Source organism: Channa argus, chromosome 1, assembly GCF_033026475.1.
Source record: "Channa argus isolate prfri chromosome 1, Channa argus male v1.0, whole genome shotgun sequence".
NCBI classification, from domain to species: domain Eukaryota; kingdom Metazoa; phylum Chordata; class Actinopteri; order Anabantiformes; family Channidae; genus Channa; species Channa argus.
In genome coordinates, this window is record NC_090197.1 from 18434583 (window position 1) to 18446892 (window position 12310).

Sequence of the window (12310 nt, forward strand, 5' to 3'; positions counted from 1 at the left end):
GTGTCAACAAATAGTTTACCTCTGATTGTTAGATCAGCCTCAGACCTGGCATCTTTTAAATTGTTGCCTAAAACTCTTTTATTTACTTAGTTTTTAATGCATTGTATAGAGTCTGATACTTTACTTTATTTTTTTTGTGTGTTTGAAGTTAGTTGGTCAAGAGTACTTTGTTTTTAAAGCACTATATAAGTAATTTTAATTTGATTTGATCAAAAAGACACCTCTAATGGCCTGTTCTGAGAGATGAATCACAAAAATACATGTAATTACAAATGTATCATGTATAAAGACCAATGTGAGTGCCTTGTTTCTATATATTGTATTAAAATATTCTTATTACTGATGCATGAGACACAAACATGCAAAAAGACCTCATACTCATACTGTCCTTTGTTTATTTGTGAACATTGTTTGTCTCCACAGGCCCAGGTGCCCAGTAGGCCACTTTCTTTTTTGAAAGGCCTTTTTGTTCATCATTGTCTTTCATCTTTTTTCTTAAATGCATGTGCATTCATGTGAATTGATGTCTCCAAGCTGCATGTTACTCATTTAACTGGTCCAGGATGAACAAAATGTAGTCAGAGAACACTCACTGGCCACTTTATTAGGTACACCTGTACAAACTATTTAAAATGAATAAGCTGGCCAAAACATTAGAACCACCTCTTCTTTTAATGCGCTTCAGTACGATTCCACTGCCCACTTTGATCTCAATGATGAACACATAGTAGAATTATCAGACCCTATCAGAATTATCAGCAGACCCTTGGACATCAGAGTTTCAACCTAAAAACTGAGTAATTATAACACCTTAAAAGTAGAATTCATGGGACAACTGCTGTATTGGATTCCATCAGATTGTACAGGTGTACCCAATGAAGTGGCCAGTTAGCATATATACTTCATAGCTGTCAATTACATTTTCTAGTCTCATCTCCCCCAGAGATGTATATTTGTAGTATTAAAATGCACTAAGTTACTACTCACTACTGACATACAGTATCTCAAAATGTACATAGTAGGCTTCTTGGGAAAATGTAATGTTATTTTCTACCATTGCAGATTTGTGATTTATCAAGTAGGCTAACTAATACCACAAGTGTACGTAGAGCAAACCTGTTCCACAAACGGTAATTGTTAAAGTGTCACTATAAGATGTATGTTGTTCTCGCCTGGACCATGGAGTAGTAAATGGGTCCTGGCCATTTTTAAAAAGTCAGGGAGTCAGATGGACATTTGGCAGGCATAAAAAATCCTACATGAATCTTTAAAGAACCTGAAACCAGAGTTGAAGCTTTCCACGTGTGACAAATATCACAGCTTATAAAATTAGAGCCAAACCAACCTGACTCTCTTCACTTGTGTTAACTTACAAAATGTACAACAGCAACAACTGCACTTCTAGTGTACTGATGTAATTCCAGACTACTCCTGCCTTAATTCAGCACAGGACCTTATTTTTAACCACGTAGCCCAAATGCATCCAACAGTGCAACCTGTTTTTAGCCGATCGCTATTAACGTTTCAATAACCCATTCCATTCCTTTGCACGACGAGTCATTGAAGCCTAAACTACTGGGCGTCCAAAAATTGTAACAAAATTTGGCTCACTAGCTTGGGTTGGGTTCAACGGATACAAAGGGCTCTTTTTTTTTTCTAGTCACCGAATAGGTGCGGGCTCCCATGGGGTATGTTGCCATGCAACCACACGCCCCACCCACTATTGCAGTAGATACACCTGAAAGGCGATCACGGGACTGGCTGTGAGCGTTCATCCAATCAGCTGCAAGAACAGGTGCTTTTCGATGAGAGTTTCGGGGGAGGCGGAAACCTGCTGGTTTCGTAGACCAAAGCCTCTCCTTATAAATTTGTCAATTCATTTGTATTTTTCTCAAGAATTGGTGAAGAAGTGGGTCGATATTAGAGAGGAGATAGTGAAGAAATCTTCAACTTTATGCAAGTGGGAAATGTGAGGAGACAGGACACCTGGCTCGTGCGTAAAATGGATACTGCTGCGACCCCCTGAGGGTTTGCTGTCACAGTTACGCTAAGTGCACCACCACTGACGAACAACACGCTGAACTGGATTTGTATCTCATAATAAGCAAAAGTGAGCCATTTACACTTTGATTCGGGTCGGTTTAAGTGTCCACATCACCTTTTGTAGCTCAGGTAAGTGTTTAAGAGAGTCTATTTTAGGCATTGTTCACTTGTGAATCACAGCTTGGGTTTGCTCTTCTGTTCTCACGACTCATTAAACCAGTTTTACAGACAAGGTAAACACAGTCACACAGGTTATTCATAGGATTAGTTGTTTAGAAGTTGTCTCACCAGTGCAGATTGTCACGAGATAGGGGAAATTAAACATTAATATTTTAGAAGTTTCACAGATTTTTAGATTTAACCAACAAATCATCATTTCAACAGACTGATGGTTAAAGAAGATGTGGGGCTGGACAAAGGATTTCGCAAATAGCCTACATGTTTCACAGTAATATTTTATACCTATTACTTAAATCATGTACATGGACATATTAGATGTAGTTTTTAAGACAATAGGTTGATTTTAAAATAAGAAATTTGAGATTGAGAGCTAAGGGTGACACGAGAAGAGTTGAATAAAGGGATCCACGCAGTGCAGAGCATATAATCAGGAGACGATCATTCAACAGGTGCAACAAAATGTTAATAGTAGCAGTATTATTAGTGTAGAGGAGAGTGTCTTAACAATATTGATGTTTTCTGTTTCAGTTTCCTCACTCAAATTAAAGATGACAGAAAGGATGCCATGGTGGAAATCATTTCTGCCAAAGAAGAAGGCTGGTGGCACCAAGGATGCAGGTTCATCCCAAAACTTTGGTCCAGACTTTGACCCTTTTGCACCACGGCCTGACAAGCAAAGAGACCCTGCAGCAGCAGCTTCCAAGACCACCGGTGACCAGAACCTGTCTCAACAAGACTCCAAGAGGACCTCCAGCCTCCTCAGCGATGAGACTTATGATGACTCCCGTCTGGAGTCGGTCTTCAATGAGCAGACATGTCGCAGGAACATGAAGGTGTCACGCTCAGGTCGATTTAAAGAGAAGAGGAAGGTGCGCTCGAGCCTTCCTATACAGGAGAAAGAGACAGACAATGTAGCTTCAGGAAAAGAGGACCTACGGTGATGAGGAAGAGTGGGAGCTATAAAAGGCTGCTTTACAATTATGCTTGAAGAGAAGGAGAAGGGTCCGAATACATGAAGATGCTTCAAACGCTTGAGGCATAGCAAGAGGTATGCCTGTATTTTGGTTAAGATGATGATGAAGATGACAAGGATCTTTTACCTTTTAGTCCATTACTGCAGGAATAACATTATGTAAGAATTATTGGAAATAGTGGGAATTTTTTTGGTATTTATTGATAGACTTGTGCCAGAGGAGCACAGAAACAAAAAATAAGTAAGTTGAAAATCCATTGTTTATTTTCATTATTCCAATAATAGAGCCCAAATGAGGAAATGCAATAGAAATGTACTGTGCAACTACGAACACAATAGAGACAAGACACAATGTATCATGTCCCTTCAGTCATAGGTACCATCATCATCACTGTTCAACTCACTGTTCAACTCATTAATCAAGAATAAATGTGTGGTATGCTTCAGGAAAAAAATGTTTATAAGATGTTTACAATTTTTCTGTAATAACAACAATATATGTTTATTAATGAAGTATATGTATAAAGCTCCTTTTATAATGCTTTTAGAAAATATGTTGATTTGTCAGGGTCAGAAGGATGTTTATGTAAATGATTTTCCTAATGCGTGTGAAAGAAATCTGCTTGAGAGAGTGAGAATATGCTCGTGAGCAGCTATTAGTCAGATGCACACTTGCCAGCTAAACACATACACTAAAATATCTTAAATGAAGGATAAAATCTGACACGTTTTCTAACATAATGGCCTCTAAAGAAAGCTACTGACAATTGAAGTAACAAATTAATGGTACTGAATTATGGGAGGTATCCAACTAAAGAGGATTTGACCAAGTTGGGAAGGAAGGATGATCCGGCCACACATGAAAGATGGCTTTACAGGGCTACTGTACTTTGGATCACCTGTGAATACTCAAATGAAGGCAAATTATGTGAAATAAATCTGATACTGCTACACTTGATTATGTGTGTGTGCGTTCATTTAACTTTCTATGTTTGAATTACAATAATGCGTCAACTTTGGCAGCACAAGGCAACAGGTTGGGTTGCCTCCCCTGAGATATTTGCCTGGGATTAAGCACTATCCTGGGTAAACAAAAATCCAAGCATGTTACAGTTAAATATTACAAAAGTCACATAAAGAAAAAAGAAAATGCTAAAGATCAAATATTCACAAAAGCCATGTCCCTTGGCTTCTGGGTTGGTGCTTCAGAGGTGAACAGAACAAGGATGGTGGTGGTGGTGGGGGGTTTGTGTGATTATTGCATAATGTGAAAAGGAAATTACAAGCAATTACTACCATTTATTTTTAGTTCCTGCGGTGGATGTCAAACCCAGTCTTAATTACATTGTTCCGTCACTGAAAACAGGAACATGCCTGTATCACTACATTCCTTTCTCTCTGTTTTTTAAGGTTTAAGGTGTGTGTGTGTGTGCAGCAGTCATGTTTATACAAGAGGATTACCACTTATACAGGCATTATGATTTTCAGTTTCAGTGCATAGTAATTTCTGCGTAGCAGTGTAATATAGTACATGGAAGGCAGGAAATGGAGACAGAAATGAGTAAATGATGACATGTTATGCCATGCTTTGAACACATGGGGGTGGAATTGTGCTGTCGTCATACAGCCCAAAAATAGAATAAACCACACAGACAGGAAAAAAGGGCATCTGCTTAGGTCTTATTATAGGAACGTCACTGTGTGTATCTCTCGGTCAGAACCAGTCCCCAAACATGCTTATTGTTTATTTTATTCCACAGGTGTAAAGTGGAATAAATGAGAGAAAGTGTATTAGTATCTTAAGCATGACACCGGCTTGGTGTCCTGCCACACTCTTTTTCCATTGGTCCTGTGTTGAGTATGGGGTGTAAGGAGTGGCCTTGCACTGTGTACGCCTCCTGCAGTGTGCTCACGGGGGAGTAAACCATAAACAGCTCGAGTCATAAAGAGGCCATTGTGCAGAACCATAGCAGCATGTTTGCAGCGTCTGCTTTGTAGATACAAAAACTTTCTTCTACTTTTTGAAATGTCTAGAAGAGCCGCTCGTGGCTTGGTTATTGATAGTCCAAACTCTGGACAAGAGATGTCCTCATTTGACTAAAAATAACACGCACTAATGCGCACTATGAGGACAGTTGATCCATCTCACTGAAGCTTTGCTTGCCAACAGGTGGATTGTACGGATATATTCTGACAGTAAGGTAAGTTGTGGTCTGATTTACTACATGCTGCTGTGTATTAGTAACGCACATTTTGCTTGAGCACTGTACCCATGGACGTGTTTTAAGGCGTCCCTACACCACGTTTCTGTTGTAGACAGCCAAATGCTGCCTAAACTGCAGTTTGACTCCTGCGGTCTACTTATTACTTACTTATACACATTACAATAATCAGTCAAACACATCAAAATATAAACACCTAATTTCTTTTAACCTTTGTCCAAACATTACTTCATTTCTTGCTTTCCACTGATCACACTTCTATAAAAATATATATTACTCATATTCATAATACTGTAATAATAAATACATTTGGATTTCCCTTAAATATTTTCCAGTTGCCATATATATCATTTTGTTTAGCAGAAAATCATCAGGAACAAAGTATTTTGGGAGTCAATTAAACCTTAGACAGGTCACCTGGTCAACCACCTGCACAATTACATTTCTCACACATTATTCAGAGTTATCTAATAATTAATAAGAATTATCCAAATATTCATAACAATAATCTAGATATACCCTAATTACATACACTCAAAGATAAACAAAGTAGTATAAAAAGGGAAAGTAATAATGGAAAGTAATAACTATACATTGTATGTTTTACAGCTCAGGTCTCCAACACATAAAGCAGAAACTGTTACCAATGTAGAATAGGACGCCTTCACTGATTTTGAACTTCTTCTTATTTTTGTATTAATTTGGGTAGTATACATACATAAATGCCAGGCTATTGACTTCCCTTTATCAAAATATCTCAATACTTCTAGCTGAAAAATGCTTTCGGATTCCATCACTTGGAGGATTCTTCAGTTAAGATTATGTCATCTTGCTCACACTATGAAGTTTGTAATCACAGTCATTCTGCTTTTCCAGAGCTCCCCCAGATGTCATAATCTAAACTCCCAATGATGAAAAACTCTTCCCGGTGATGTTATAGGAAAATTGGTGAAGTCACCCTTTCAGTGTTAAAGATGTCTTGGAGTAGATTCTTCTGGACCCTAAGCATCCCATCAATGTGTTACTCTCTAATAGTGATTGTTACAGTTGAGATTCCGTGCTATATAATATCGTCAAGGTAGTCAGTCTTCAACAGTGTGGATATGAAAGCAAGCTGTTAACATGTCTTTGACAAAATCCCTTGTTAAGGCTGAAGCAGTTTTACCTGCCTGTCAGTTTCACTTAGATGTTCTTCAGGAGCTTCGGGAGCAACAACATGTATTGTAAAGTAAAGAGGTCAAAGAGAGAGAGATGCATTTTACCTCATCGTCCAACCTGTCCTAATTTCATCTAGTCACTGTCCAGCTTCACAATGTCACAGAGGGTGCTTGACACAGATACAGTATGAAGATAGAATTAGCAATGGAGGGCAGTTGCCACTTTGATAGAGAGAATGTAAAAATTTGAATGAACAGAAATACACAAGACAACAAATAACTGGGGGAGATACATTTTGGTTCAACAACAGCACAGTCTGTTCTGTGTTCTATTAAATTGCTCGGGAGGAGCATGTTCAGATTCCACAGAAAACTGAATTTGCACAAACTCCAGGCAGTGTTCAGTGATTCACTACCATGGAAGACTGCTTGTCAAGAATTGATGTTGGCTGAGTTGCCATACCTGGATATGACCATTTCCTGGAAAGCTTCATTGTGGGCATTGTTCCTTATCACTTTAAGTACTAAACAGTTGCTCTTAAAAATACAATACTTTCAGTTTAGTATATTCTGGAAAATAGATCAATGTGTTTGTATGCTGTAGCATTTTCCTGCAAAGTTTCCTTAATGTGTTTTCCATCCAGTTACTTTTCTGACAGCATTTGGTCACTGAGCGACTAAAAAGGGTGAGGGGTTCAGTACTTTTGACACAACACTCACCATTGTTCCTCTCCAAAGTCCCTCCACAAGGCATTGTGGAAAGAAGAGGGGGACAGGGGTGGGGAGATGTTTTCTGGAAAGGATGGTGTGCTAGATGTTTCCTGTTTTGCACTGTCTACTGGTGATAGCACTTCCTATTCAGGGAGGAGTGCAGGTCCTCGAATGTGCCCCTTAACACAAGTAGCAGCTTCTGATGTGGAGGAACAAAAAATCCTAGAAACTAGAGTGCATTAATAGCATAGCCACTCTGAGCTGTACACTGTCTCTCTGCAGGCATCTGAGGCTTAGGCATGCCAATCCCACCTCCTCCCCCTCCACCACCCCCAGTGCCTCCGCCACCACCGCCCAGTGCTGCCCTACCTCAGGTAATACTGTGTTCTTCTCTCTCGTCCTTTACTGTAACTCTCTCGCTCATGCAATTGTAAACAGTCCCTTGTGTCCTTCTCACTGACCATCAACCAAACACCTGGAGGTTATTTGCATTATTGATTAAGGTAGTGCACACACACAAATAATACCTGTAAGTGCATTCATGCATCCACACACACACACACACACACACACACACACACTAACACACACAAACACACACGCACACACAGATGGGCAGACAGCAGACTCTCAGTGGCAGAGAAGTGTTATGTTTCCGCAGCTCAGTGTCCTCATGTTAAACGACTTGCCATTGCAAGAAAACAAAGCCACACTGCAGACAAACAGCTTAGTAGCTTTTGGATGTACACATTATATGTATGTTGGTGAGAAGCACAATAAGCTCCCCATGAATCATCATCATTAAAAAATTCAAAACCAACTAAATTCTTACATGACATCTTTGTTTCAGTGTTTTTACTGTTGTGTTTTTGTTTTGTTTTGATTGTCTCCAAATTCCCAGTTTTTTTCTACTTTTTCTAGGTAACAGAAATCCCAAAATAAAAAAATATAAATTAAATAAAAAAAGAAAAGCTGTGATACGCACATTTGAGAAGCTGATTTTAGCAAATGTTTAACCCTTTTGTATGATAAGTGCCTCAAACAAATGATCACCAAATGCTTTGGCTACTGTTTGTGCTCGTGTTTAGGATGAAAATACTAGTCAAAGATATATAACGACCGCTTTTTGGGTGTGCGACAGTGTCCATCGGAGCCTTCTAAGGCCCAGTCTGGTGGAGGAGGAGGTGGAAGGAATGCCCTGCTGGTTGATATTCAGAAAGGAACCAAGCTCAGGAAAGTCACACTCGTCAATGACCGCAGTGCCCCTATTGTTGACAGTAAGAGCAACCTTACCATCCTGCAGACACACATACAGACACACTCTGTTCAGACAATGAATGGTAGTCGCATGCTGATATTATGACTGACTCGTCCTGTCTGGGACCGAAAGGAGACTTTTATTACTGTGTGTTTATGTTAAGAATCAAAGATATAATATACAGTGACACAGTGAAATAAGATCCCAGGAAGTAAGGTTAATATTTAAATATGAAAGACTATAGGGAACAGTCTAGTGCACACTTCAGGAAGGAATGCCCTGCAGCAGATAAGGATGCAGGAAGGACAGGAATCTACCACACATGTACAATGTCAAACACGGTGTATCCCCTCAACGCCATAGGGTTAACACAACAAGACAGGAAAGTTCTGTAGCCATCTTTCAGTTTGGTATTTTATTGTGCTTCATATACAATCAACTTGAAATTTAAATTGAACTATGACATTAAAGATTAAATCCGCATTTAACAGTAACAATGTCAACTGTATGTATGGAACCAGGCCGGATGAAACAGCAGCAATAGTTTTGTGGGAAGGTGTGTCGTTGAGCCTCAGGGATATGAGGTGCTGCAGATGAGGGTGGTGCAAACTTTACTCAAGTTCCTGCCTCAAACCACGCTTGGGGTCCTTTGTGTAAAGTGTTTATTTAAAGAACAATATTCTCACGATTCACATGAGACATTTAACGGGCAGCGTATCTAATGAATTCATAAGTAAATGAATAAAACCATGACATGATTAAGTTGATATATTGTGTGTTTGTTTCCCAGAGCCCAAAGCAAACACTGGAGATGTATCCAGCAGCACTGGTGCTTCTCAGGGTTCAACAGGAGGGATGGCACCCATGGGAACCTCTTTGGGTGGGCTCTTTGCTGGAGGGTTCCCCACTCTCAGACCAACAGGACAAAGAGACTTAACAGTCAAGACTACAGGTTGGTGAAAATGTCTTTTTCTTAATAGATCACTGTATTTCCAGTCCCGCTGACTCCTCTTGTTCGTGTCTGTGTTGCAGTGTCACGGTCGGCCTCCCTGAAGCCGCTGTGGAACCCCCCCACGGATTTGAGCAGTGTCTCTGAGACCCACAAGACTGCGGAGCTCCGAAGCTCCATTCACCGTCCGTTCACTTCCTCATCTTCTGCTCCTCCCTCTCCATCTCATGGCAGCAAACACCCTCCCCCTTTCCCCAATTGTTCGCCGCCCCCACCTCCTCCTGCCCCGCTTTCTGCTCCTCCACCTCCTCCTGCTCCTCCTTTTGCTCCTCCGCCACCCCCCCCTCCTCAAGCCTTCCAGGACCGTCCAGCCAACAAGCCTCCACCACTCCCCTCCTGCCCCCCACCCCCTCCTCCATCCCAGGTCACCAAGCCTACTTGGCTCTCTATCCAGCACTCCCACCACACAACCATCTCCCACCCCACTACCCCACCACCTCCTCCTCCACCTTCCCAGCCTCCCTCTGTTGTGCCAGGTGACCGCTCCTCAGGGTTCTTCCACCCTCCAGCCCCCTCTCCAGTCCATTCTGAAATTTATAGACTTCCCATCCAGAGGGACAGCTTTCTGGGACCTCCGCCACCGCCTCCTCCTCCACCCCTCCCAACTTCCTTCACCTCTACCTGCCCATCCACTCTCCCTCCACCACCACCAAAGACAGCCCCAGTGCCCTCCCCAGCCCTGCGCTTACTGCCACCATCATACCCCTGCAATGCTCCCACCCGACGGCCACCTGCTGTGCCCAGAAGTGCAGGTAATTTAACTTTTCTTAGCTTTTTTGCATTATGGCAGACATGGAGCAGCTGCACGGAGGATGGAAAAATCACCTCCTCTGCAGTTTACACAATGGACAGTCAAAAACACTGCTAGACAAACTTAAATTAAGCTTAAGCTGGAGAGAAACTTAGAGCAAAAAAATTACGCACACCTTTTTATTTGAAATTGTCCAATTATAAAGAAATAGTTTCAGTTTAAGAAGGAAGACGGGAATTTGCTTACCAGCAGGAATAATAAGAAATATACATTTTTAAAAATTAGTTAAAATTTTGATATAGGAAGCCACATGTAATTAACACATGCACAGTAATTATATATATATATTTATTTATTTATTTATTTATATTTATTTATTTATTTATTTTCTTTATAGAACAAAAATGCAACAATAGATTCACAGACTTTAATTTGTCATGTCTTGGCTGGTAACAGGTGTGGGTCGGCTGGCTCCTCCTCCAGCTCCGCCAGCACGTTCCCCCTCCACAGAGTTGTCCACCCGTATTCCTCCCCCTCCACCACCACCTCCTCTGCCCCCACTCAGTCTCAGGAATGGACACCTGCACAGCCTGGGTGAGACTCAATAGTTTAGAGGCAATATTTAGGACATTTAGTTTGTGCTTTTATCCAGTGATAAGAAATAAGAGCAGCAGTAGAAAAAGCCACATTTTGTTCAGTTAAGCTTCAAAGACTCTCCAACTTTCCTGTAATGAAGGAATAAGTTTGCAACACCAAAGTACTAAATGATCTTGAAAGTGTTTACGAATGGCAGGTTCTAACTGCACCTTCACTCTACTCCAGCAGATGACTTTGAATCCAAGTTTCAGTTCCACCCTGTGGAAGATTTACCCCCTCCTGATGACTTCAAACCTTTCCCTCGAGTATACCCCAGCAAAGAAAACAGAGGTAGCAGCACGGTGTACTCATTTCTTCTCAACCCTTCCCATGACTCCGGTTTTGTGTACTGAACTGTCACTCTATCCTTTTCTCTTTCAGTGAACTCCAAACCACCTGGGATCCAGACACATCTGAGATGAGTTAAAGCCTCGTCTTCATCCCTTACATGCAGCAACAACACTCAGTGTTCCTCCTCCTTCTGTGTGACAGCTTATGATAATTACTGCCATGGATTTATTTTGAGGCTGTGTATGCTATTTGTGTGTACTGTAGTTGTACATGTGTGTGAGTGTGTTTCAGACAGAGTGTGGCCTTATAGTGACTATGTGACCTCTGACCATTTCTAGAGTGGAATGTTTTGAATGTGTGTGAGGAGGAGGAGGGCTCTCCTTACTCATACTCATAGGCTACATACAGACTACACACAATAACAGGCCTGGGACAGTGTCTTCCAGTAGCTATATTTAACATAACTGTTCACATGGTTCATAAGCATTTCAGGATCTACATAAAATGTAGAATATTTTCTCTCTGAGACCTGTATGATGTATTTATTAGTCCTGCTGTACTTGGAGCAGCTCCAAAATATGTTTTCTAGTTCAGAAACATTCTTCAACACACCAACACTTCAAAGAAAGATCTGAGCAAACACAGCACACAGAGATGGTCCATAAAAAGTCCATAAAAGTCAGGACTGTATAAAAAGTATAAACTCTGTGAAGTTTAGATACTGGAGTAAGACAATCTTTCCAGGGTTTTTTCAATGGCCTATCAGGGCAACAATAGTGCATTACCATTGTTTAGGTGGTTTGCAAAAAATAAGCCAAATTTTTATTTAAAACTCATTGAGAAAATGAGTGCAGTTTAATTCCTGGTAACAATTCACTTGCAATGCAGGGGATGTAAACCTTGGATGTTCATAAATCATTGTACATACAGTGGTATTCATGGTGTTTATTTTTATAAGTACTAAAAATAATCTATAAAAACATTTAATACAATGTGATGCTAAGATGGCTGACATTGGGAGGACTGTAGCAACACAACTGTTTAATGTTAAGGAGCAGTGTTTTGTGAATCATTAATGA

The 12310-nt window shown here is 40.6% G+C and overlaps 2 protein-coding genes across 4 annotated transcripts; both read left to right on the forward strand.

The window, feature by feature from the left end:
* The first annotated feature begins 2771 nt into the window (after positions 1–2771).
* On the forward strand, positions 2772–3164 carry LOC137102742 (proline-rich protein 15-like protein). The gene has a single exon (XM_067482560.1). The coding sequence runs from the start codon at positions 2772–2774 to the stop codon at positions 3162–3164; it is 393 nt and encodes a 130-aa protein (XP_067338661.1).
* A 1964-nt stretch (positions 3165–5128) lies between these two features.
* On the forward strand, positions 5129–12025 carry wipf3 (WAS/WASL interacting protein family member 3). 3 transcript variants are annotated; one of them, XM_067504549.1, is made up of 8 exons: positions 5129–5397; positions 7569–7660; positions 8428–8563; positions 9335–9496; positions 9577–10305; positions 10761–10898; positions 11130–11231; positions 11322–12025. In XM_067504549.1, the coding sequence occupies exons 2-8, from the start codon at positions 7586–7588 to the stop codon at positions 11360–11362; spliced, it is 1383 nt and encodes a 460-aa protein (XP_067360650.1). In that variant the 5' UTR covers positions 5129–5397; positions 7569–7585; the 3' UTR covers positions 11363–12025. The 3 variants fall into 3 exon arrangements, with proteins under 3 accessions (XP_067360650.1, XP_067360630.1, XP_067360639.1); XM_067504529.1 differs by having other exon boundaries at positions 5131–5397; positions 11127–11231; XM_067504538.1 differs by having other exon boundaries at positions 5131–5392; positions 11127–11231.
* Positions 12026–12310: the final 285 nt, after the last annotated feature.